Source organism: Pectinophora gossypiella, chromosome 8 (assembly GCF_024362695.1).
Source record: "Pectinophora gossypiella chromosome 8, ilPecGoss1.1, whole genome shotgun sequence".
NCBI lineage: Eukaryota > Metazoa > Arthropoda > Insecta > Lepidoptera > Gelechiidae > Pectinophora > Pectinophora gossypiella.
Genome location: NC_065411.1, coordinates 12,357,012 through 12,381,673, shown reverse-complemented (window position 1 = coordinate 12,381,673; position 24,662 = coordinate 12,357,012). Strand labels below are relative to the sequence as shown.

Here is a 24,662-nt window from a genome sequence, read left to right as displayed (position 1 = left end):
TCGGTCATATAATGTTTAGTTTTAAAATAGACTCAGTTGTGCTTCCAATCGACGAATTATAGTACCAAAGAAAACCTAATCACAAAGTAAATTCATACTATAAAATTTGATAGTTTCATTAATATTATTATTAGTAGGTATATACATAAGTTTAATACAAAACAAAGTATAAATTTCTATCTACGTATATTCAGTCTGCGCTGGCAAGTCTAAAATTTTGTCAAAATCATAGGACATCACAAAACTTGAACCTACTCTGCGCACACGTCGCCGCGGGCGCGACGCTCTGCTGCGCTGACGCATCGACCTTGCATGGACCTGACACTGCGCCCGCCTGCGGTCATCCACGAGTTAGTTTATGCATGTACGTATTTTACTATTTGATATTGTTAATTTGAAAACAGAATTATCATTGAGCTAGCGCAGACAGTCATAGCGACTTACCTTTTTTATTTCTCGAGTGTCATTAAGACCCATAAATCTTCCTAACATAACATAATAACACGGACGTTATAAGAGATCCATTTCGTTCACATTACAAAAATACATACATTTCATTATACATACTCTGTCATTTCAAATAGCTTGGTATTTTATGAGGTGACAAGAAGTACCTATTATACTTATGAATATTTTAAATCACTGCGTGGAAAGACAACTTTAATACAAACATAAAATAGTATTGTATTTATTGATTGCTATTATATTATTTTTCCACTCTTCCTGGCGAGACTCCCCCCATCGCCCCGTCCACTCCTTACAAAAATCTCATTCGCACCGTCCGGGCGAGATACAGTCCGAGTTCCCCTTACTCGCTACCAGCTTACAGCCATTTAAGACTAAATGAGATCCAGAAGGGGGTGAGGTATGCACCCGATACGAATTGGCGCGGGGGGGGGGGGGGGTGGTTGCCGATCTTTATTTATCTATATTGTTTTCTATATTTATTATTGTTAATTCCATGCTAATATGTGGATTAAAGGTAGGACATAAACTAATCTCAGCTTCGAGACTGCCCTCAAGATCATGTCAAAGTGACCGTTCTTATATAAAAACAGGGCAGCATGATCTTAAGGGCAGTCTCAGCTGAGATTAGTTTATTAATACTACCCTTAATTAATTACTTCCAAATGATATGGACATAGTCAAATGGTTAGTAAATATATTCTTTCACTTTTCCCACTTCTTCTTGCAATTGACAAGCTTTTATATAATTATAAATACTCACTCGTCCATCAGAGAATATCAAGCGAACTTTTCTATCTATACTTATAGCTTTTACATTCATACATTGACATTTCTTCTATCTATACAGCCTTTAGCATCCCTCTGGGCAAGCCTCAACGAAGTCTCAAGAAGCCTCACTTACACGGTCAAGGTTTAATCGAATGTGACGGCGTCATGTCTGTATCTAGCGAATGTCCATATCCTGTAGGATACCGAATATTACAACCGAAATACATGTAAATTGGAATTAGTTTCGCATTTTGTTACGGTCATTCGCTAGGTACATGACGGAGGCCCGTGTTGCTCTGAGATTTTTCACATTCATTGATTTAATATTATAATCTGAGATCTTAAAACCAAGAAATTTATTCTTTTTAGTCTATTTTTTGTATATATCAATAGATATTGGGACACGTTTGTGCGTTGTTTTTTTGTTATCGATACAAAATTTTGGAAACTAGAAAAATATTGTCGACTAGGCTACAAGAGAACTGAGGGGTTCAAAAAGCCACAATGAAGCAATTGATCTAAAAAAACAATATTGCTATTCGACATTTTGTCGACATTGCGCACTTACCTTTTATTCACGAATGTCAAATTGAAATTGAGTGCAGTAATTCCTGTAAATTTATCGTGCAAATTGTTTTTGACTTAATAAATATTTTACTTTATTAAAAAAATAATTGAATTTATATTTATTTTTAGATGAATTCATTCGATGTAGCCTTATTAGACCCCCTGATGCTGATACAGTTTGTTTTCTGTTATGCCATCATTTGACATTAAAACAAAGTGCCGTTGTTTTTTTTTGCCAGGGTAAATTGATATTATAAGTACCGCAGTTATAAGGATAAATTTTCCATGCCGGCTTCTTTGTTAAATTGGCTCTGCTTTAGGTAGTCAAACTGTGGTATCGATACCAAATAGCTTTGTCGACATGGTTACTACTTAATTGTTATTTTATTGCTAATCAACACCAATATAGACCCTCACGGATAATCTATCAAGCGATTAGCAAACATTGACGTGTAACCAACAAATGCACACATACTATAACTTGGCACAATCCATAGCCATCAAATTACATCTTCGTAACTTTATTCTTACAATCCTGTCATGTTTTATCATTGAGATTCCGATTAAATTAACCTGATATTTATTGGAAACATACATTTTGATAATACTATTAATGAGAAATGGTCATTATGTATGAAGTAATAAAATTAATTCGAAAGACAATTACTTTAAATCCAGTTATAACATTTAAAATCCTTATTTCTTATGCCAGAGCAACGACATGGCGGAATCTTTAAAACCTTAAATCTGAATATATTAAAATACACGTCAAACGCGTCATGATTTCGATACAGATTAAAACATTGCGTCTCTAATTACATAATAAGGTATCCACACTTTTTATTTTTCAAGAAACATGACACTTCACATAGAAAAACTCAATTTACTATGTGCCCTATGTATAGTAAAAAGGTCTTTAAATATAAGTTACTTTAAAATTGATACTGTCCTAAAATCAGCAGCAGGATAAGTATAAAAACTGTTTGATAAGTCTTAATAAAATCAATTCTAAAACAACTCAGGTCTTGTATGTGGAACTGGGACAGCCAATCCTCACTGATATATAATACTATGGCTCATTGAAGCCTGTTTAAGTACAATTCCGAACAACGGTACACGGCAGTCGGCATACAAATCAATACTGCTCACTGTCGTGTTTGTCATCCTAACCCACTGTTTTAAGTCACTCAAACGAAGAGCGCTAGATCGAACACCAGTACCGGACTTGCATTAATTTATCTGTAGTTTTCAATAACACAGTTGGCTCGACCATTATAGACGGCAATACGGCTCACCATTTATGAAGTTGATCTAACAGAAATCACGGTGAGGCGTGGGTAGGTACTTAGTTCACTTTGTGATGGATGTACTTCTGCCTACCCCAATCGCGATATAGTCGTGAGCTTATGTTGTGTCATTGTCGTCCTGCCGAGTTCTTTGGAATCGCAATTTTAGTCATCTAAGAATACCTACGTCAAATTGGCTGCGGTCAACCTATCTGCCTGGTTCATGGAGTAGACCTTCACTACAGTCTCGAAATATCGGGAGTCTCATATCTCCATTTAAACGCGGTAAGAACCCGTTATTATGTGCTTTAATTATCCCTTCACTGCAATTAGTGACGCAATATTATGTCATAAAAACTAGTTATTATCTTACTGCAAGGTTATCTGTGAAGCTCGTGAGCGGGGGTCTAATATCAAATGGTCTCGACGATGCCTTTCCGACGCGGCCGCGGCTCGCCCGATATGAACGATGTTTCTTCTGAGCTCGCCTTCTGGACCGCTGATGTGCTTGGCTGACACTGGAGGAAAATAAAGAAAAATAAAACAAGGGTAATTGGCGCGAGGTTATTGCCAAGAAATACTCAATATTTCGGATAGATGGCACCAGTGTAGGCTTAATGATAATATGGATCGAAAACGAATGGAAAGAATGAGGACGCGGTGGTGTTATGGTTAACACACTTGTCCTTGCTTGACAATAGCTGCGGATTTAAGTTTCGTCCGAGACAGACGTTTTGGATTTTTTTCCTTTGTATGAATAAATATTATGTATTTTACGTTAAACTAGTTTGGGTCGAAGTTATTTCAAAATCCAATTCTATCAAATAATTACTAAGGTAGGGCCATTTGAAAGATCCAACATCCTGATGGGACACAGCCCTTTATAGCTATTGAGATAGTGAGAGGTTTTATCGCGGTTTAAAAAACGGAGAAATTTACAAAATATGGTATAAAACAGATAGAGGTTGAGACTAGGGAATGCAATCCCGACTCGAGATTGCAAATTCGAGATCCCGCGGGATTGGAAATATCAATCCCGCGAGATCCCGACATTTTCGGGATCTCGTCTAGTTCATAAAATAATGTAAAGTAAGGATGGCTGAAACCGATGAAAATAGCATGTTTGTGATAGTGAGGTTGATTAAAACAAAATATTTTTAAAAGAAAACCAAAACGTTTATTCTTCAATATTACTAAATAATTAAGTTTTCTTTGGAAATCATCATAATCAAAACAAAAAGTATAACGCAAGGAGATTCGCCCAATCCCTTCAATATCGAATGGGATCTCGTCATATTAGGCTTCGGGATTGATCCCGAAAAAATTGACGAGATCTCGCGAGATCAGGATTGCATTACCTAGTTGAGACCCCGGAAGGCATTTTTGGACACAGTAGCTTAATATTAGTATTTTATTGTTGAGTTTCTTGTTGTTAGTAAGACCACTAAGCAGGTGAACGATAACAGTAATGGTATGGTAGCCGACGGCCGACGATAGCAGGCCACCACGTCTATAGCCGAATGACTTTAGTAAATGAATTTAGTAAAATTGTTGAAAGCTTAAAGCAACATGATTAAGGTAATATAATTGTTATATGCTTGATGTATACGACATGAAGCCGACGCTTTATCTTTTTTTTTGTTCTGACATTTTTTTTCTTTTCATATTGCCATGGAGACTGTCATCATCATCATCATCATCATCCTTCCCTTCCGGCCTTCCCTATGGATGGATAGGGAGATCGGGCCTTAAACCATCACGCGGGCCCAGTGCGGATTGATGGTTATTAACGACTGCTAATGCAGCCGGGACCAACGGCTTAACGTGCCTTCCGAAGCACGGAGACTGTATTTTCTTAAATTAATGACAGGTCCTCTTTAACTTGTTAAGCGTTATTGGGCATTGCGACGTAGTCGATTAAAAGATGACTTCAAGCTTTACATGATAGATGTATATGCAAATGGCTCTTGTTGTGACTCCTATGCTAATAAAGGTTGCAGGCGTGAGTACTGTCAGTGCCCTAGCATAAGCAACCATTTGTCCTGACAATGTATTAATATGTATAATCATATGTACACATTGGTGCTAATTCCTGTAAACACTATCAAATTTTATTATAGTTATATCTGTCATTTTCTTATCCGCCGAAAAGGAAAGGGACCCGTCCCGCGAATCGACAAGCATAAAATTTATGGAACACACGTCAATTTTAAGCACAAATCTAAAACAACCGTCTAAAAATTTTACATTGGCCAGTAACGCGACAGAATTAAACATAATTCTGTCAACAGACAGCACAGCGTCAAACGGTTTGCATACCAGCGAGATACCATTTTGATTCGCCTGGGTTATTCATTAATTTACTCATTCTTCGTAAAATTAAGAGCTGTCAATCATCCGTCCCTTTCCTTTTCGGCGGATAAGAAAATGACGGGTATAACTTAAAGTAAAATTAGGATGTGTCTGCAGGAACCGGGGCAATTACAATATTTATAGGGCCAAACTAATATTTAAAAATTACATAAAGCTCCAAAAATAACATACACTTCTCATCAAAAAAATCGAAACACTTCCGTTTTCATTGTTTCTGTCCGAATTTAACACAAAAATGAATTCATACGATGAAAAAAAATACATAAATGTATAGCTGGCAGTTTGGCCATTACAGTAATAAGCGAAAATTCTAAATTCAAAATTAGAATTTCATTTGTTTATCTTATAAACGAAATGAATCACTGTTTTGAGACAAATGTGTGTTTAGGGTTGGAGTACATTTAGCGTTTAAAAACTAAAAATTGGCGCCTATCCTTAAACTTTTTGTTTTTTATTTCAATACTGTGACTTTGGGACGTCTGAAAAAAGGTTTTTTTTCTAAAACGTATGGATACTTCGCCCACAGAAGCCGCCCAAGTTGTGGCATTGCTGGATTCTGGCCTTAGTCAGCGTGTTGTGGCTGCAAGACCGCATCTAAGCCTGTCATCTGTTCATAGAGTCTATAAACGTTATCGGGAGACTGGTTTGTTCACGCGCCGTTCAGGATCTGGCAGGAATCGGGTCACTTCTGAGCGAGATGATCGATTTATTGAAACAACTTCTTTAAGAAATCGATGCCTTAACGCTTTTCAACTGCAGCAGCGGCTTCGTGTTGTACGAAGGGTGGCTGTAAGTGACTCTACAATTAGAAGAAGGTTGAAGGATCGTGGACTGGTACCGCATAAGCCAGCAAATGGGCCGAAATTAACTGCAGACCATCGAAGAGCGCGCCTTAACTTTGCACGTGAGCACCTAAATTGGTCATACCTACAGTGGAGCAAAGTTCTCTTTTCTGATGAGTGTAAAATTATGCTGTATGGTAACGACGGAAGGAACAAGGTCTACAGAAGAGACGGAGAACGCTATGCACAATGCTGCATTGAAGAAAAGGTCAGCTATGGTGGCGGTTCGTGGACGGTTTGGGGAGGAATCAGCGCCGACGGTAAGACAGAGCTTGCTTTCGTGTCTGGGCCACGTCTGCCTGCACTAAACTGTCATCGGTACGTCGAAGAGTGTCTCGAGCCACATGTGATGCCCTATGCACATTTTATTGGCAACGGCTTCATATTCATGCACGACAATGCTAGGGCTCACACCGCGGGCGTCGTACGAGATTATCTTAACGAAGTCGATATCTCTATTATGGAATGGCCAGCAAGAAGCCCGGACATGAATCCCATTGAACATCTGTGGGATGAATTAAAGAGACGAATTCGAGCAAGAGATCCTGCCCCAGAAACACTTAGCCAGCTGCAAGATGCAATCCAAGAGGAATGGGACAATATACCACAGCATGTGATCGTGACTCTCATCCGATCGATGAAGAACCGTATAGAAGCAGTAATTAGAGCTCGGGGAGGGAATACAAGTTATTAAATAAACGTTTTTTAGCTTTTTTTTCATTTACGTGTGTTGTTTTATCCATTTCCTTTATACTCCATACGGAATAAAAATGACTCATTTAACAAAATACGAAACCTATGAAAAATTCATTTAAATTTAGAACATTAACATTAAGATTTGATAAGCTCATATTACTCACTATTAAACGACATTTAACATTTATTCCTAAATGTACACATTTTTCTGATAATCCTGACAAAACGTAAACTTGCAAGGTGTTTCGATTTTTTTGATGAGAAGTGTATTAGACATATTTTACACATATTATTTGATATATAAAAAGTGTAAAAATGACATCCACAGAGTATCTATATGTTTTTTTAAACACACAAAAATTTAGAGCTTTATTATTTGTTAATGCCCTAATGAATTATATATGCGTCTCGCTGTGTAAACTTCGATATCGCGTTTCAGGACGGCATTATTGAATGTGGCGCCATCTGTTGCATGTGGACGGAACTATCTGGCCAACTAGTTGGGTCCGCCACGATAGTATGTTATATAAGACGTAATAATACTGTATGCCTACTTATGTTAGTGCACCGACTGTACGCATGTAACATTAATATAGCCGAGCAGCGTAATGGAACACTTCATACCTCAGTCCAGTAACATGCGATGGTACTTAGTGTACGGGCCGTTACTAAAAAATAAAATAAATTCCCTTCACCCCACATTGCGGATAGTGATATGATAACTCAAACTCAATAATTTATTGTTGGTAAAATAGGGGCGAGCGTTTCGCCATGGCTGGCGAGAGATGGGTGTATATATTATACACCTCTGCCTACCCCTTCGGGGGTACAGGCGTGATGCTATACACTTTGAATCGTAAATTTTTATTTATATATTTTTTTGTATAACGTCTCATCCGCCTAAAACTGCTGCAGCTTCTCACAATCTGGTAGCCCAGGAAAAGTAGCTGCTAGAAAACTCTTGGCACCGGGCCCTAGACGTTCTTTACAAAACAGCTGCATCTTCTAAAGCTACTGCTAAATAAATGGAGTTAGCTAAGTTGCAATCGTTTCAATCTCTTTAATCTGTAATGTATGAAACTAAATGGGCGAGGACGCTGCGTACCACTGAGTTGTCCGTTAGCGAATATCGAAATAGGTAAGTTTAATATAGGCCAAACATAAACCTATTTTCAAATAGAAAAACAAGATTTTTTGACGTGACTTGTTCTAGATATTAAGAGATTAACTACTTACCCGGACAAACAATAAAACATACCTGCATAGTAACAACGGGTTTAGGCACGGGGGCAGTGCGTTTGATGTCTTCTAGAGGGATGTCTTCGGAGCGGGCGCGCGGTGAGCCCTCACGCGAGCCGTGAGTACTGCTGCTTCTAGATACACTGCTGTAGGAGTTAACAGATATTACAATTGGGTCGTGTACAGTCATAAGCAACATAATGTGGGTACATTATGGACTTTAGGACTCTGTCGCACTAACATATTTGACATTTAGTGAGACTTACTGTTCAATTTGTCAAAAAAGTTAATGTGACATGGTACCAAAGTGTATACATATTAATGCTCGTAACCGTACTAGATAGATAGATAGATAAAATACTTTATTGAGCACAATGGACACAAAATACAGAGATAAGGACAACATATACAGAAAAGCACAACAGGCGGCCTTATTGCTCATGCAGCAATTTCTTCCAGGCAACCTTTGGGTACAGGAAAATTTTGTACAAGTATAATAATAGCGGGTTAGTGCATTCTAACAAAATAAATACTACGTACTAGGTTCAAGATTAATTACGAAATTCTGATTACTAAATAAAGACAGATCTAAAACTAATGAAAAACATTTTCTTATTTCAATTTAATTCATTTATGACTTTTAATCAAGAAAAACATAATAATAAGTCCGGCATTTCATCACGTTGTTCTATGACGTCACAGTGTGCTTTTTCATACAAATTCGATAGTAGTTCTGTGTTTTGACGTTTAGTAAAAAGTAAGTGATTTGACTAGTTAGCAACTAATAAGTAGTACTAACTACTTAATCAGAATTGTATTATTAAGTAGTACAGTCATGAGCCATATAATGTACCCACTTTAGGACTCTTTTGCACTAACATATTTGACATTTAATGAGACTGACAGTTCAATTTGTCAAAAAAGTTAATGTGACTTGGTACCGAAGTGTATACATATTAATGCTCGTGACCGTACTAGTCTTTAGACTAAAGACAGAATTTATTATCTTTGACCTAGAAAAACTACCCAATTGTTCATCATATTGACACAGCCTCTTTATTTAGTAATCAGAATTTCATAATTTATCTTTGACGTAGGAAACTACCCAATGATTGAAATATTGGAACTAACCTCTCTCGACTGGTGGTCCTCTCCCGGTAGACGACGATGCCGTCCTTCAGCATGTGCGAGCTCGGTCGGCGCAAGCGACGGTCCATGTCGTCACCATCCGCGCCTGACATCAGCATTTATATTTGTATATAAAGGATAATGCTCAATACGCCACCTATGCCAGTCGATCAGTTATAATGAGTTTTTCAATTCAAATCTCAATTATTTATTGCATTCCATGTAGTATAATGGGGTGTTACATAGGCATAGGAACATATAACATGGACCTGTACGGGTGTTTTTAAATCAGTGATCATTTTACTACCATGTGGTAGTTTTTTATTTATGATGGCCACACCGTTTCTTACGTTTCTGATCTTCAATTACGTTTCGTATCATAAATTACTTCTTCTATAAAACTATATAAAATCAAATAATTCATTGATTGAGGCTCCGTCTAGTTTGGGAACCTCTGTTCCTTTTGTAAAGCTTACGTTATGTAAAAAGATGGAAAATTCCACTTGATATTCCCTCAAAGTTTTCGTTACGATGTCACTAACACCCTGTAAAAAGACTGACATCAATGAGTCCTCCCCAAAATTCTTACCTGTGGAGCGTCGTATCGCAGAGAGACCGGGGCGCGTGAACAAGGGTCGATGTCTCGGCGCCAGGGACGGAGCGGCCATGCCTGATACTTCTAGAAGTCGACCTATTTGCTGCATCTTCTTTTGGCGGGATTTCGTGCGGCCCTGGCATAAAATATTATCGTATTATTCGTGATACAGGAATCAATGTCTAATTATTTGTTGACAATGCGCACTTACTTTTCTATGCGCAAATGTCAAATTGCAATACTGTTTTTTTAGTTGAATTGCTTCTATGTGGGCTTTTAAGGACCCTGGATTAGTTGTGTAAATGTAGTTACAGTGGCATATTAGACAATTTTCATGACTCCTAGACCTGTCTTTATTAAGCACATTTTTATCATTTTATTTTTGATATAGAGAACTACCCTTATCCTAATTATCAGCGAAGTGTTCTATGCTTTAGAGATCCCAATTCAGACATATTCGTTATTTAATCCACGACGATATCTCATTCCTTCTTAACCTTTGATCTGTGTGTAATAAGGATCCTCACTACCTCTCTCTTCTCTTCTCTCTTTCTGTCTTAATTTATGAGAAAATTACACACAAAGAGATATAGATAGATATTTATCTCTTTAAAAGTATGACATGGATGGGATTTAAACTTTTAAACCCATAGACAGGACGACAGTACGCGCGTCTGTGGTAAGAATTAAACTTTAGCTTTGTGAGTTTCCCTAAACACAAGCGAGTGCTTTAAAATAAAATCCTTTAGAATTACTCTATCGAGGAATGTCTAGAAGAGATCGCTTTTAGCAATAAGGCCGCGTTTGCCCACTTTTAGAAACAACAAACTTGTTATGTGTTTGTGAGTACAATAAAGCGTTTGAACAAAAATTCTTCCCAATATGTACGCTCACGATCGTTCCTATGTACACTTAAGTACCACGTCACATTAACTTCTTCGACAAATTGAACTGTAAGTCTTGTTAAATCTCAAAAATGTAAATAAGACTGGGTTCTATAGTGGGTACATGATATTGCTCATGACTGTACAGTATGAATTGAAAAGTCTACCTTTGTAAGCCGCTGCTTAGCGGCCATACTGCGGATGTGATCATCGAATTTGAATTTGGCGCGCAAGAGCACGGTCCGCGGCAGCGCGCCGCTGGCGCCGACGCGCGGCTTGTGGATCGTCAGGTGCAGGCACCGTGGGTCGTCCTTGTCGCCTTGGATCTGGTAGTAGTAAAAAAAATGTATTACCACATTTTCACAGTGCACCTGAAAATTAGATATCGACCCCTCACGTGCAATGTCATTTTTCGATAAAAACATTGCAATGTATACACACTATGGCAAAAAAATATGCCCCACATATGGGACATGCACGTATGAGTTTCAAATTTATTGCATCGTATGTGGTTCGTATACGGTGAACGTGTTAATATCCTCCAAGCTAAAACTATATGGCGATGTCAGATTCCGGCCATTAGACCAGCGAATTCTATCCACTAAGTTTTATGCGCTCTTATCGGTCGAAGTTAGCGATTATTTATCGCGTATACGTCGAAAGCATTTACCACAGGAGCCAAATGAAAGAAAACTCATCAAACGTATAATAAATCAAATATACATCTTATTGGGAATGGGTATGTAGACTATTGCTTGTCACAGGACAACAAGCTGTAATTTTATTTAACAAATATTTAAAGCAATGATACACTGAAGTAACAAATAAGTGTTAAAAACGAAACTCAAAAGAGGTTGCTCTTTTATTAAACCAAAAAATTTTAAAATCCCCACTGACTGATATAGAAATAATATAATTAATTAGTTACCTCCAAATCCTGTAGACTGCCAACAAGTTTAGCGACGCCCCAGCCTAGCCGTTGTTTGTCAGGTTCCACTAAAATTATCTGTATATTGTCCACCGCTAGAAACCTGTGGTGCCATGTCCCGTCCTTCTGAATGATATCACAGGATATCAGGTCTGAATCATCTATAAAATAAACAATATTTTTATTGAAAAAGATTAATAAACAATCGCACTTCAATTCGCGCCATTTTACTGACATTTTTTTTTTTTTTTGTTTTGGTTTTCCCCGAAGGGTAAGGCAAAGGGAACTATGCCCATACAGCCATGTCTGACGTATTTTTTTTCTTGATGATTAATGAAATGATGAAAGGTGATGATGATGAAACCTAAGCCCCCACCCTCGGAGTAGACTCCTACTCCGAACCCCGAACGAATTAACTCAAAAGTCCGCATAAACTTTTGAGTTATGAAGCGGCTTCCTGACACGAAGCGAAAATAGGCAGATACACTTTGTTTATTGAATACTCCAATATAATAACACTCGCGAATGTCTTCCGACTAACTTAATGCGATCATTAACCACAAAACACCACTTCGTATTACCTAATTATTTTGATTATTCAATGAAGAAAGCAACTGTCCCGTTCCCGTCTCCCGCCAAAAAGCCTAATCTTTTACTGACAAATTTGACAGTTATATTTATTAAATTTTAGGATGGGCAAAGGCAATAGCATATCGTAAGCCAAGTTTATTGCAATATGTGATTAAAACAATTTGTAAGTCTTTATTCGAATTTTATAATCAAACTGGCCGTTCTTAATCCAAAAAATATTTCTGGATACCATTAAAATAACTTTTTTTATTTTTCTTTTTATTTTTTAAGGTGTTTTGTAACTATTTTTTCACTTATTTCAACCAGTGCCAAAAGTCTGAACAAGCATAAAACCTCTTTGCTAAAAAATATTTTAAAGAAAATAGATACTTTTTTGAATATTATTTCTTTTTAGAGAGAGAGAGAGAGAAAAGTTTATTTTGCAAAACTGCACACACAAAAATCAAGCAAAAAACAAAGAAGAAGAAAAAAAAACAGTAAGATTTTAAAACATCAAATAATGCAAATATTTTCATATTGAAAGGACATTGCCTACGATGAAAAGAAACTAATTCACTTTATAAATAGCTATAGAGTAGGTAATTAATTAAATACTTACTAAGGTCTAGTACATCTCCAACCTGCACGAAGGGCGCGGGATTTGCTAAGGGCAGCTGGGTTTCAGGTTTACCAGCCACTTTCAAATACAGGTCCCTGACTAGGAAGAATGTTCTTATTGCGCGGCGGGCTCTTTCCATCTGCAGGAATAATGAGAAAAGATAATATGTAAAATATGTATTATCGGGAAAAACACTAAACTCTACAAAACACAAAATTTTACATTTATTTTTGACCTATCTATTCCACTTTGATGGCAAACAAATACAGTAAGTGTATTTCGATTCAAATTTCAATACTATAGGTACACTAAATGTTTATTTTTTAAGAACATTGCGTATTTAATCTAACGTATTTTCAGTGTAATCAATAATAATTTATTTATTTATTTTTAGGGAAATTTACAGCAAAATAACACAAAATGTATACAATTTAAGTAGCTACATGACAACAGAAAATTTCCACCAATAAATAAACAATTACTGTTCGTTAATGTAAAAATGTCTTGGAACGATTTTGATACTCATCTCTGTTTGATTTAGATTCACAATTTAACCCAGTAGGCGGTATTGCGATCGGGCAAGACTAAGAATCCAGGGCCGCATATATAACATAAGCTCACGACTACATCCCAATTGGGGTAGTCAGAAGTAAATCCATCAGCCACATCGAGGTTTCTGTTAGACCAACTGTCTATTAGGTAGTGAACCGCCTATTATATATATATGTCCAACTGTCCAAATGTCCAACTGTCTGTTAGGTAGTGAGCCGTATCGGTCTCTATAATGGGCAGGCCAACTGTGTTCAAATGCACTTAAGATAAATGAATAACTTATTAGTGCAAGTCCAGTACTGGGGTTCCCGTTTGAGAAGCAACCCGGTGACCCACAGGACCAAAGTGACCCGGGTCCGCGTGCCTACAATAAATGATTAAAGAAATAAGGTACCTCTCCACTGGGCAGTCGTTTAGCGAAGGCGATCCCAGACATCGGCGTCCGTGTCGGCGGCAACAGTATCGCCGCGTCCATGCAGAGCCATTCCACATTCAGAGGACGTTTGCTCATCTCGCAATACCTGGGAAATCAAGAAGTACAATACCACTTTCCTTCTTTTCCTATCGTGTGTCAGGTCAGGTCTGGTGTCAAGGTCATTATTGAACCGTCAATGGCTCTTACATAGCTCATATAACGACTTTATGGCTATTATAAAAACAAATATTGAAAAAGAAACCGAATCAACAAACAATTTAATTTTTATTTCATTTGTTGGCTGATCACCGGATTGTCCGAAAGTAAGATGATCCGTCTTCCGGAGGGCACGTTAAGCATTCGGTCCCGGTTAACAAAAGTAAGAATGTAGTCGTTACATGAGCCATGTCAGGGACATTTGTCGGCTCAGTAGTAACCCTAACGGAAGGCTTGATAAGGTCGAAACTCACAATCCACATGAGAGAAGATTTCGACTTCTTATTTTTTTTTATAAAGAATTAGGTAGTATGTAACAAAGAGTTCAACGACCGACCACGTTTATTGATGACGTCATGATCTTCTATCTTCGTACAAAATTCATAAAAACTCGTATTGACTTTTGACGTGAGATCTAACCAAAGCCGTACATACAGATACTCAAAACTTACTCGTCCTCGAACATGTCGAGGAAGATGTCGTCGCACTTGTAGAGGTTCCTGGCGAGCGCGGCGGCGCGCGTGCGCAGCGCGTCGCAGCCGGCCACGTGCCGCGCGCCCGCCACGCCGCTCGCGCCCTGCATCGCTATCCTCACCAGCGTCACGCTCAGCTCCAGGGTCACCAGCCGGACTTTTGATGCTGGAACATATTTGACTATAAGTATGAACTTGGGGGTTAAAAAGGCCACATCGATGCAATTCATATAAATAAGCAATATTACCATTTGACATTTGCACATATAAAAGTAAGTGCGCAATGCAAACAAATGTCAAATAGCAAATGCTTTTTTAGATGAATTGCTTCAATGTAGCCTTTTTAAGCCCCCTTAACACTATATTCATGTTTTTAGATACTTTTCACCAATAACTGTAACATTTTGGTTTAGATCATCAACAGTATCTATCAATAAGGTCTTTTGACATAGACTATTTCTATAATGACGTTCTTTTGACGGTATTTAGGCATTTTAAATTCGTCCTTAGATCTATCAAAATGAAAATTTTGATCCATATTGGACCAGCAGATTAGATGTTAAAGGTAACATACATATAGAGAGACAGTTAATTTTACATTTATAATTTATTAGTTAAGATTAATCAACTTACTTGGTTTACAAGCTAGATTGGTGATAGCCAGTAGCTTATGTATCAGCAGGGCGTTAAAACTCTGCATGGGTTTCTTCGGAACTGGGGTATTTGATGCTCCTGGATCTTTCCCTGCTTCATCTTGACGACTAGCACCATCAGTAGTTGAAATAGTACTAAATGAATTCGCAATCTCCTCTGGCTCTGGACATAGAAGCGTGTCCAGAAGTTCCGTGTTTACACCTACAAAACAGTTTAGGTAAGTCTCAAGGATGTCAGCCAAATAGTAATTCAAAATTAGTTCAATTTTGCAAGCAGCACTTGTGAAAACTTTTCGTAACTCATAAAGAAAATTGCACTTTCCAATCATGCTAATTTCTTCAATCCATGAATGTAAAAAAATGGGATTTGAGTTGACTTCGCATGCGATAAAAAGAAAAAGTGTCTTACCGACTATGAACCCAGGCAAGCGAAGGAAAGGATAGAGAAAAACAGGTTAATTTAGTATTAAACATCAAACTTCTATACAAAATTAAGTAAGCCCGAATTTCTAATACATCGAATTCAAAGTCAAGAAATATTTGGCAATGTTATGTGCTTACCTTTGTTATTTATTAGTGCAAAGAGCAGACACAGGGCGAAAAGAGCCTTATAGTCATTTTCATTACAATCCAGGGAGTCAAGTATTGTCTTCAAAAACGGTCTCTTCTCTATTTCTCTACTTTGCCTTTCTAGAATATTCTCTAACGTAATCTTCTTAGTGGACGCGCTCGAACTCGCACTCAGCAACTTCTGTTTCTCTTCGTCAGTGATATTTGATTCGGAGATCTTCGACGAACTTGATTCAATGCCAGAATCTGGTAACGGCGAATCCGGCATGTTTTCCTTTACTGACGCTTTCACTGAATGTATTTGAGTTACTAGGTCTTCTGTGGAATCGTTCGCAATGCTTGAAGACTCACTAATATGGGATGTTGAGGGTAGAGAAGTAGAAACTAGTTCCGGATCTAAATCACAACTGGACTGATCAGTATTGTCTAAGTCATATCCGAACGTTTTTGGTCCAGTGTACTCTGGAGTTGTATAATCTCTATCATGTCCCGAAGAACTTTCTAGAGCCTTCTCGAGACTGAGTTGGGGCTTGGAAAACTCCAACTTAACATTGGACTTTGCGTTACTAATGTACATTTCTAGTATCTTCGTGGCTCCGTCTTCGAATACAGTGACGTCAGACTGAAGTATGATCCAGGCCAGAGCATGGACAATTGGTCCATGAGTTATTATCAGAAATACTTGTGATAGGAGGAATAGAGCAACTACACACGAGACGGACGGCTTCGTTTCCTCATCTGACTCAACCATTTGCCTTGAGAAGGGAGATTCTGAACTCTTCCCTTTTAGGATAGCTTCTAGATTCCGTGTGATCACTTCTATGCTCTGTATCTGTTCTTTGTTGTAAGGCGATGTGTTTGGTCTGGTCTCTGATGTAAGAGAGTAAATGTACAAAGGCACCAGCAGTTTGTGCAGTAGATGCTCAGTCAATACGTCGTTTAAATCAGGAATGTTCAGACAAAGAATATCGTTTATATAGTGGAGATGGTCTAGATGTTCTGCGACTAGATCGTCCAGCTTCTGTTGCGATTGGTGGCTTGAAAGGGTAAGGTTACTATCAGAGACATTATGGAATGAAAAAATGTGATGAAATTTTATGTAATGTTGCTTTAGACAGAAATCGAAAGATCATAAAAAATAAAGTCAAATTAAGAAAAATCAAAGAAAGTTAAAACTCTAATGAGCGCAGGTCTTTACTGGTCAACTGATGGAGGTTCATATGCTCAACTATACGTCCAATCCGCAATAACGTTTTGCCTCTTCTTTTTTGATGCAAATGGCAAAGGACTGGAACTGTCTGCTGTCGTCTGTTTTTCTAACTCGTTATAATCTGGGATTCTTCAAGGCTAGAGTGAATAGGCATTTGCTAGGTAAGCCTGATCCACCCTAGACCACATCGCCACTAATCATCAGGTGAGATTGTGGTTAAACGCGAGCCTATTTTATTTAATTATTTAACCTTTTACGGTATCTTAGAATGGTGGATAGGACAGTGTCAGAATAGTCCATTTTTGGTATCTCACACCAGGCTATACTACATCTTTCAGTCTCACCTTGTTAGAGCGCAAACACGAGTAGTATATATCTTACGGATCTACGTTGCGATGCGTTACTGTGTGGGATAACTTTAACAGGACAATTGCTTACCAAAATCAAAGAAATAGGATTAAGCAGCAAAATTGGAAAATACTTATTCCATTCCTCCATCTAGTTGATTATGAGAGGCCGGCACTCATTAGTAACCAATTCATATAACAAAAGTATACTTAATGTAAATAACAATAATAAAATGAAAAATTATCTGTCTAGCAACAATTGTAATTGTTTATAAATACATACTCAGCGTCGTTTCTAACACACGCGTCCAGTTCCAATATATGTTTTCCAATGAACCACACAAGGTTGCTGAAGTAAGGAGCAGCAGTTCTGTGAATTGAAAACAAATAAGTCAACAGAGACTACTAAGAATTACCAACAATTACAACAACAACATAACATAGCTTTACGACTGTATCCCTGAAGGGATAAACAGGGGTGTATACAAACACCCAATCCTCGCCAGTTATGTTTAAGTCCCATGTAATAGGGGTCGAGCCTATTGTCATTAACCGGCACAAATCTTGGAAACCACATGATATCAATTCTGCTGACCACACCGAATGGTTCAGATTTAGATTGATGAACACCAGTATTATTCTGACCACTTCATTCAAATTCCACATTACCTCATTCCGACGTTTAGCAAAATTATATCATTTGTCTAGGTTATTTATTTAGCATTTAGCTCACGACTACAGCCCGATGGAGTACAAATAAGTATGTACCCACATCTCAACAAGCTTTCTGTTAGACCAACGGGACAGGTGGTGAGCCGTATCGCCGTCTATAATGGTCGAGCCAACTGTGTTAGTGAAAACTGTAATGAAGATAAATTAATAACTCCTTGGTGAAGTTCAGTGTCGGGGTTTGAACTGGCGTCTATTAGCCTATTGGTTTGGTATTATACAAATGACATAATTCGATGAAATTACCTGTCTCTTATGAACCGCAGCATGCTGGCATCCTGCACTCTGTACACGTTCAGTGTAAGAGTGCGCACGGCAATGCGCACCATTGACTCCGAGTGGTTGAAGAACTTGATGGCCTCCGTGTAAAGCGGAAAGTCCTTTGTATGCTGAGTGACAGAGAAGATGAGTCATTTACAGAGTAATCAGAAAAAAACACGAAGAAAACATACCTCACCATCAGGTGTGAATAAAAAATGCAAATGAAAAAGATAATCAGAAAGAGGAATACGCCTCCGCGGTCCAGTGGTTAGGCGTTGGGCTCACGATCCGGAGGTCCTGGGTTCGAATCCCGGGCGGAACATATCAAAAAATAACTTTTTGAGTCCTGCTTTGACAAGGACATAGCAGGCTGATCACCCAATTGTCCGAAAGTCAGATAGGAGGGCACGTTAATCAGTCGGTCCTGGCTACTATTTACTTAAGTGTATATAGTCGTAAGATAACCCATGTCAGGGCGCTTAGGCGGCTCACCAGTAACCCTGACACCAGGGTTGAGGTCGATCATTGATCTCACAACCCACACGAGAGGTGAACCAACTACTGGATCCTTCAAAGCTAAAATAGCTTCTTATCTTAACTAGCCTAAAGTGTCCCGGCGGGGCAAAGGCCTCCCTCCATTTCTTCCAGGACTCTGTCTCCAGTGCTTCCTCCGGGCAGCTTTTCAGAAAAGCATCCAAGTCGTCGCGGCATCTCCGCCTCGGTCTGCTACGCCGGCGTCTGTCTCTATTAAGAGACCATTCTGTGGTGATCTTAGCCCACAGGTCGTGGGCTACTCGATGAATAAACGAATTCTATTGGTTCACATATCGCACCGCGCGCGATATGCTGGTTACATGTTACGGTTACACGACGCGCTTAAGATATTACCTTACCTCATTGTAAAAGAAGTGTATGGTGTGGTTATTGAGCTTCAGGCTGAGCGTCTTCAGGAAGGATATGTAGTACGCCATCACTTCTTCATCGGAGAAGTCAAACTTGTGCACGATTATCGAGTTGACGTGGTTGTTGCTCAGGAGGTAGTCTGCAAGCCAAGATGGTGGTTATAAAAGTGTTTATAGATACTAGAAATATTGACGTTTTTGGGGTTCCGAATGTCAAAAGGAAAAACAGAACCCTTATAAGATCACTTAGTTGACCATCCGTCTGTCTCCGTCTCTCTGTGAAGACAGTTTTTCTAGGTAAATCGTGGAGATATCAAGTTAAAATTAACATCTAAAACTTATGTCTGCGGTCCCTTGAAGCTGTACAGAAGTGTAGCTTGTAAATCAACGCAATACAATCATATGACCATTTGCGATTACAAACTTATTTGCAGTTGGTAAACTAATCACGACCTATGTCGATGTATGGAGACAATAGTTTTTCAACGGCAAAGTCACAGCTTACACGGAACCGGAAAGGTACGCGAGTCGAGACTTGATCGGCTGTTTTTGGCTTCAATTAGATATAAAAGTTAAGAATTATGCAATCGGTATTGTAGAGTGAGTTACTTGCATGATATAAAGGATGAAGAAAGTACCTAGTGGAAGAAACGAAAGTCATATGCCAGGATAGTATTAAGTGGAGTTCTCTGGTTTTTGCCTACACCAAGAATTAGGTGTGATCTTATGATTAATGCAGAATACTTATAAGGTAGGTAATGTCTACTTTCTCTTTATTAGTTAAAGGTGGAGTAAGCAATAAGTGACAGTAGTGTAGAAGACATACATAACGTAAATAGCCTCTATACATCCTACTGCTGGCAATCAACAAACAGGCAATCAATCAAACGTTTGAATAGAAGAAAAAAAAATTAAAAATAAAAATATTTTTCTATAAGTGTTCTCTAGTGATCATGAATTCCTTTTATACATATTGGGTCAAACTTTGTAAAGGTGTCGCCGGTTTTAGGACAGTGATCTATTTAAAAACTTGGTCATACAACAAAAGATATGATAACCTGACATTTAAATAAGACCTGTTATTCCATTTATACTCTAGATAAGATATGAACTACAAGGTCAATGTTTGTGGTACCAGAAATAAGGTTAGTAGATTCTCTCATATTGCCTGAACCATTTTTATTTATTTATTTATTTATATAACAATAGATTTATATGTCGTCGGCCGATCGTAAAACAGGGCCGATCGAATTATACCTGGGCAGATCATGATGTGCCGGCATTTCGTGATTTGCCTGTCTAATGTAATCCGCCATATCGACTAAATCATAACGTTTGACGATTTGCCCAACTTTATATCGGGCACATTATGAAATAATTGGCCATATCACGAAATGCAGTACATCATGATCTGCCCAGCCAGATCTCGATCAGTCCAATTTTACAATCGGTTTACATACAAATCATAACACTATCAGTGTTTGGGGATAGATTATAAAAAAGTAAGAGTGTCGTTTTTGGGCACTTATGTAAACTATACAACAGCTATCTTTACTATGCAGGTATTATAATATTTATCACATGCACACATTATTTGAAGATTAGATTTGAAGTTATTGATAAGTCCGAATTTTTTCGACTATTGTATTAGTCATCAACTAGTATTATCCCGTTTTTCACAGGGTCCGCTTACCTTACCTGAAAATTTGACAGGTCCGGTTTTTTACAGAGCCGACTGCCTGTCTGATCTTCTAACCCGCGAAGGGAAAACCAGCCCAATACAGGTTAGGTAACATACCTCCGAAAATGCATTTTTCGGGAATTTGGGTTTCCTCACGATGTTTACCTTCACTTCTGAGCAAGTGATTATCTTATGATCCAATCATAAATTCGAAAACAAATTCGACAATCATTGGGTTAGGCTACCACAGCTCGACTTTTGTATAATACCTACATAAATATTGTATTGCTCTCAAATAATAAACTTACTTATCTAGGTAATTGCATATCTCTAATGGTTGTCAATTAATAATGTAATGTTTGTCAAGTATTATTTATTGAACAAATCATACAGGGTGTTAGTGACATCGTAACGAATACTGAGGGAGATGATTCAGACCATGATTCTGAGTGGAATTTTCCGACGGAAACATGTTTTTTTGTTTTTTTTTTTTTTAATTATTTTTAATTCTATGCTTTTGAGATGGAAAATTTCACTTGATTACTTATAATCATGGCCTTAATCATCCCTCAAACTTTTCGTTACGAAGTCACTAACACCCTGTATATGATAGGTACTTTATGAAAAATGCATGTTTGTTTATCTCAGTACGAATGTTACTAATATATTTACTAACTTTATGGATTTTAAATTATTATATCCATTTACTAATATCTATGTACTGTAGTAATTAAGATATTATAATTTATAACTGTTTGATAATTAAATGAGTAATGACTTATAATTAGGTCACCTAGGTTACCTAGTTCTGTTGTTGTACTGCTAGCTAGGCTATGTTATCATTTCTAAACTTATTTTTAGAAATGAAAACAGAAAATTAATGTTATAAAGTTCCAATAAAAGGATATAATATTACAAGAGGACTGAAATTGTTAACTTTGTCATACTTAACAAATTTAACATTTTTAGAACCTTTTAGTCTATTTGGGTTCTTCCAACATAACAGCATAACGCCTGTATCCTCGAAGGGGTAGGCAGAGGTGTACCTCACACACTACTGATGTGTTACTATACATAGTATAAACAACCACTCCTCGCCAGCTATCTTAAAGTCCCATATAATAGTGGGACAAGCCTCTTGTCATTGGCCAGGAACAAGTTCTAGAAATCGCGAGATATCAATCATCTTTGGTGGCGAAGCTGATAGCAATTTTGGTATAAATTGAATATAATAGCTGTTATAATGCAGATATTGCTTTCCCAGGTAATACGCATATAAAACTAAGTGTGCAATGTCAAATAGCAATATTACTTCATTATATGAATTGCTTCAATGTGGGCTTTATAACCCCCCTAAATTGTATAATAATTATTTTGGTTGTAAATTTATTATAATTATAATAACTATTATATATTCACTGCCGATATACTATACATTTGTATAGTAAATTATTATATTAAAATAGTAAGAAGCAAGAATCACATGCTCAACGGTGAAGGAAATATTGTGAGAAAACCCACATACCCGAGCAATTTGTTTCTCAGGTATTTGACCTAACATGTATCGGGCTGGTTTTCCCTTTGCGAGTTCCCTTCAAGTTAGGTAAGCGGAGCCTGTGGAAAAGGGATATGACATTGATGATGAATATGAAGCAAGAATAAAAATAACTTACACAATGAGGTTTCATTGCGGATGTTCTCAAACAATATGTTGAGGGTTTGCAGCAGCTGTACACAGACATAGGAGGACCCTCCACACTTTTGACGCATTATCTTCAAGAAGTATGACAGCATGTTCTTTTCGAGGAAGAAACTGGAAATATTAAAAGATTCTATAGAAGGTCATACAAATGTTTTAAATAAGTATGTGAAGTGTTTGAAAATAATGTATAACGGTGTTATAGTTGGCTGGAAGCAAGTCAAGTAAAAAAAGAAAAAGAAAATTTGGATCTATTTCAAGTGTGTAGTGTGTTTCGAGTGTGCAATTTTGTATTCTATTATTTTATAATTTGTAGACTGAGTATTCATAATATTCAATTCACATTCATAATAGGTATAAATAATCGTGTTTAGTATGGGAAACGACGTCCTCGTAATTTTATTAGCATTGACAAGGTCAAGTGAGGTAGAAACAGAAATTAGCACTTTTAGTCTGGTAATAATCTGCTAATAAAATAAATAACTTACTCAAACACTGAGCTATCATTCTGGTCTCCCCATATGAGGATCTCAGCTATACATCTTAGAGACTCTACCAGTGTACCGCGATTGCTTTCAGACACTGTTGTGTTTTTGCACAGGATGTTATGTAAATACTTCAGTCTTTCCAACGAATGCGGATTCTTGGGCCGCCCCCAACCGCCCCCAAACCAACTTCTACTCCGAAACATGACGACACTTTAAAAAATTCACTGATTATCAAGAAAAACAGCACATTTCCACGCGTTTACAATAGTTTATGTTGGTCAAAGTACGTCATTCCTATCCTAGTTCACATGTTTTCCCCCACAGTCAAGGCAACACTTGATTTATTCCGCACGTCTACACATTAGAATCTTTGTTCTTTACTAAATTGAACACTAACTTTGTCTTTAATTTGATTTTATCGAGAGATTTTCTTTATTTTGATAGACTCTTGAACGTGTTTCACTAATGTAATTTTGACAGTTGCGTTTTGATGTTGCTGGTTTGACGTTTGTCACTAAGGCGTTTCGTTCCATTCCTCCCTTCGGCGGTTCATGCCAAAATAAAAATATTTATTTTTCAAAAATGTTGATACATTAAGACGCCCAGGTGGTTGTCCCTGCGTAGCATCCCTACTTGGTCTGTGGTAATCACAGCCCGAACACTCCACACCATCCTGTCTTACCCCGTGCGTGCTAGCGAGACATACAGTCCGCGTGCGCTTCCTTAATCCCTAACATGCTTTAAATAAACTTTATTTAACTGCCCCATCGGGTGGGGTAGGTAAATCGAGCTCGCTCCAAAAGCTCGCCTTATCAAACTGCATTACGTGCACGTGCCTAATTCTGTGTTACTAAATCAGTAGTAATCATTACCTGCATAATAATGCAATTTATCGTAATTGCTTCTATACAAGTTATAGGCGCTAACTACTAGTAGCACTGTGCTCGCGAAGTGCTAGCTATGTAAATCTTCCAGTTAGGTGAGAGTAAGTGTAAATAGGTGCTAACACTCACTCTACATTATTGTAATTATGTACCTACTCAAGTATTATGATTAAATCGCTACTTTTTATAGGTTTCAATGTAGAAACAGGGTAAGTTTCAGTTAAACCAATTTGAAGTATTGTCATCATTAATTTATCATTGTAATTTATAACTTTAATTCGATGTGCATTGCGGAGTTTGTGATTAGAAATATTTTGCAGATTTATATTATTTACGCAAATAACACCAAATTGTCGTTGTAATTTGGAGTTTAAAATTTAATGAAATAATATGTCTCTGGTGTCCGGCAGTGTGACGTAGGTACATAGACGTTATGTACATAATACAGGGTGTTAGTGACATCGTAACGAAAACTTTGAGGGGTGATTGATGCCATGATTCTGAGATGATATCAAGTGGAATTTTCCTTCGCAAAAGTATGGAACTAAAAATAATTTAAAAAAAAAAACAAAAATTTTCATGAATATTCAGACTGAAAATTCCACTTGATATCAACTCA

The 24,662-nt window shown here is 37.6% G+C and overlaps 1 protein-coding gene across 3 annotated transcripts; it reads right to left on the bottom strand.

The window, feature by feature from the left end:
• Positions 1 to 788: 788 nt before the first annotated feature.
• LOC126368650 (protein CLEC16A homolog) lies at positions 789 to 23,631 on the bottom strand. Of its 3 annotated transcripts, XM_050012734.1 has the most exons (17): positions 23,160 to 23,631; positions 22,646 to 22,785; positions 19,283 to 19,431; positions 18,375 to 18,517; positions 17,683 to 17,769; positions 15,834 to 16,897; positions 15,253 to 15,474; positions 14,599 to 14,785; positions 13,910 to 14,036; positions 12,964 to 13,102; positions 11,775 to 11,935; positions 11,014 to 11,172; positions 9,957 to 10,098; positions 9,371 to 9,473; positions 8,259 to 8,385; positions 7,625 to 7,668; positions 789 to 3,607 (listed from the first exon to the last, which is right to left on the bottom strand). In XM_050012734.1, the coding sequence occupies exons 1-16, from the start codon at positions 23,360 to 23,362 to the stop codon at positions 7,666 to 7,668; spliced, it is 3,156 nt and encodes a 1,051-aa protein (XP_049868691.1). In that variant the 5' UTR covers positions 23,363 to 23,631; the 3' UTR covers positions 789 to 3,607; positions 7,625 to 7,665. The 3 variants fall into 3 exon arrangements, with proteins under 3 accessions (XP_049868691.1, XP_049868688.1, XP_049868689.1); XM_050012731.1 differs by lacking the exon at positions 7,625 to 7,668; XM_050012732.1 differs by lacking the exon at positions 7,625 to 7,668 and having other exon boundaries at positions 15,834 to 16,879.
• Positions 23,632 to 24,662: the final 1,031 nt, after the last annotated feature.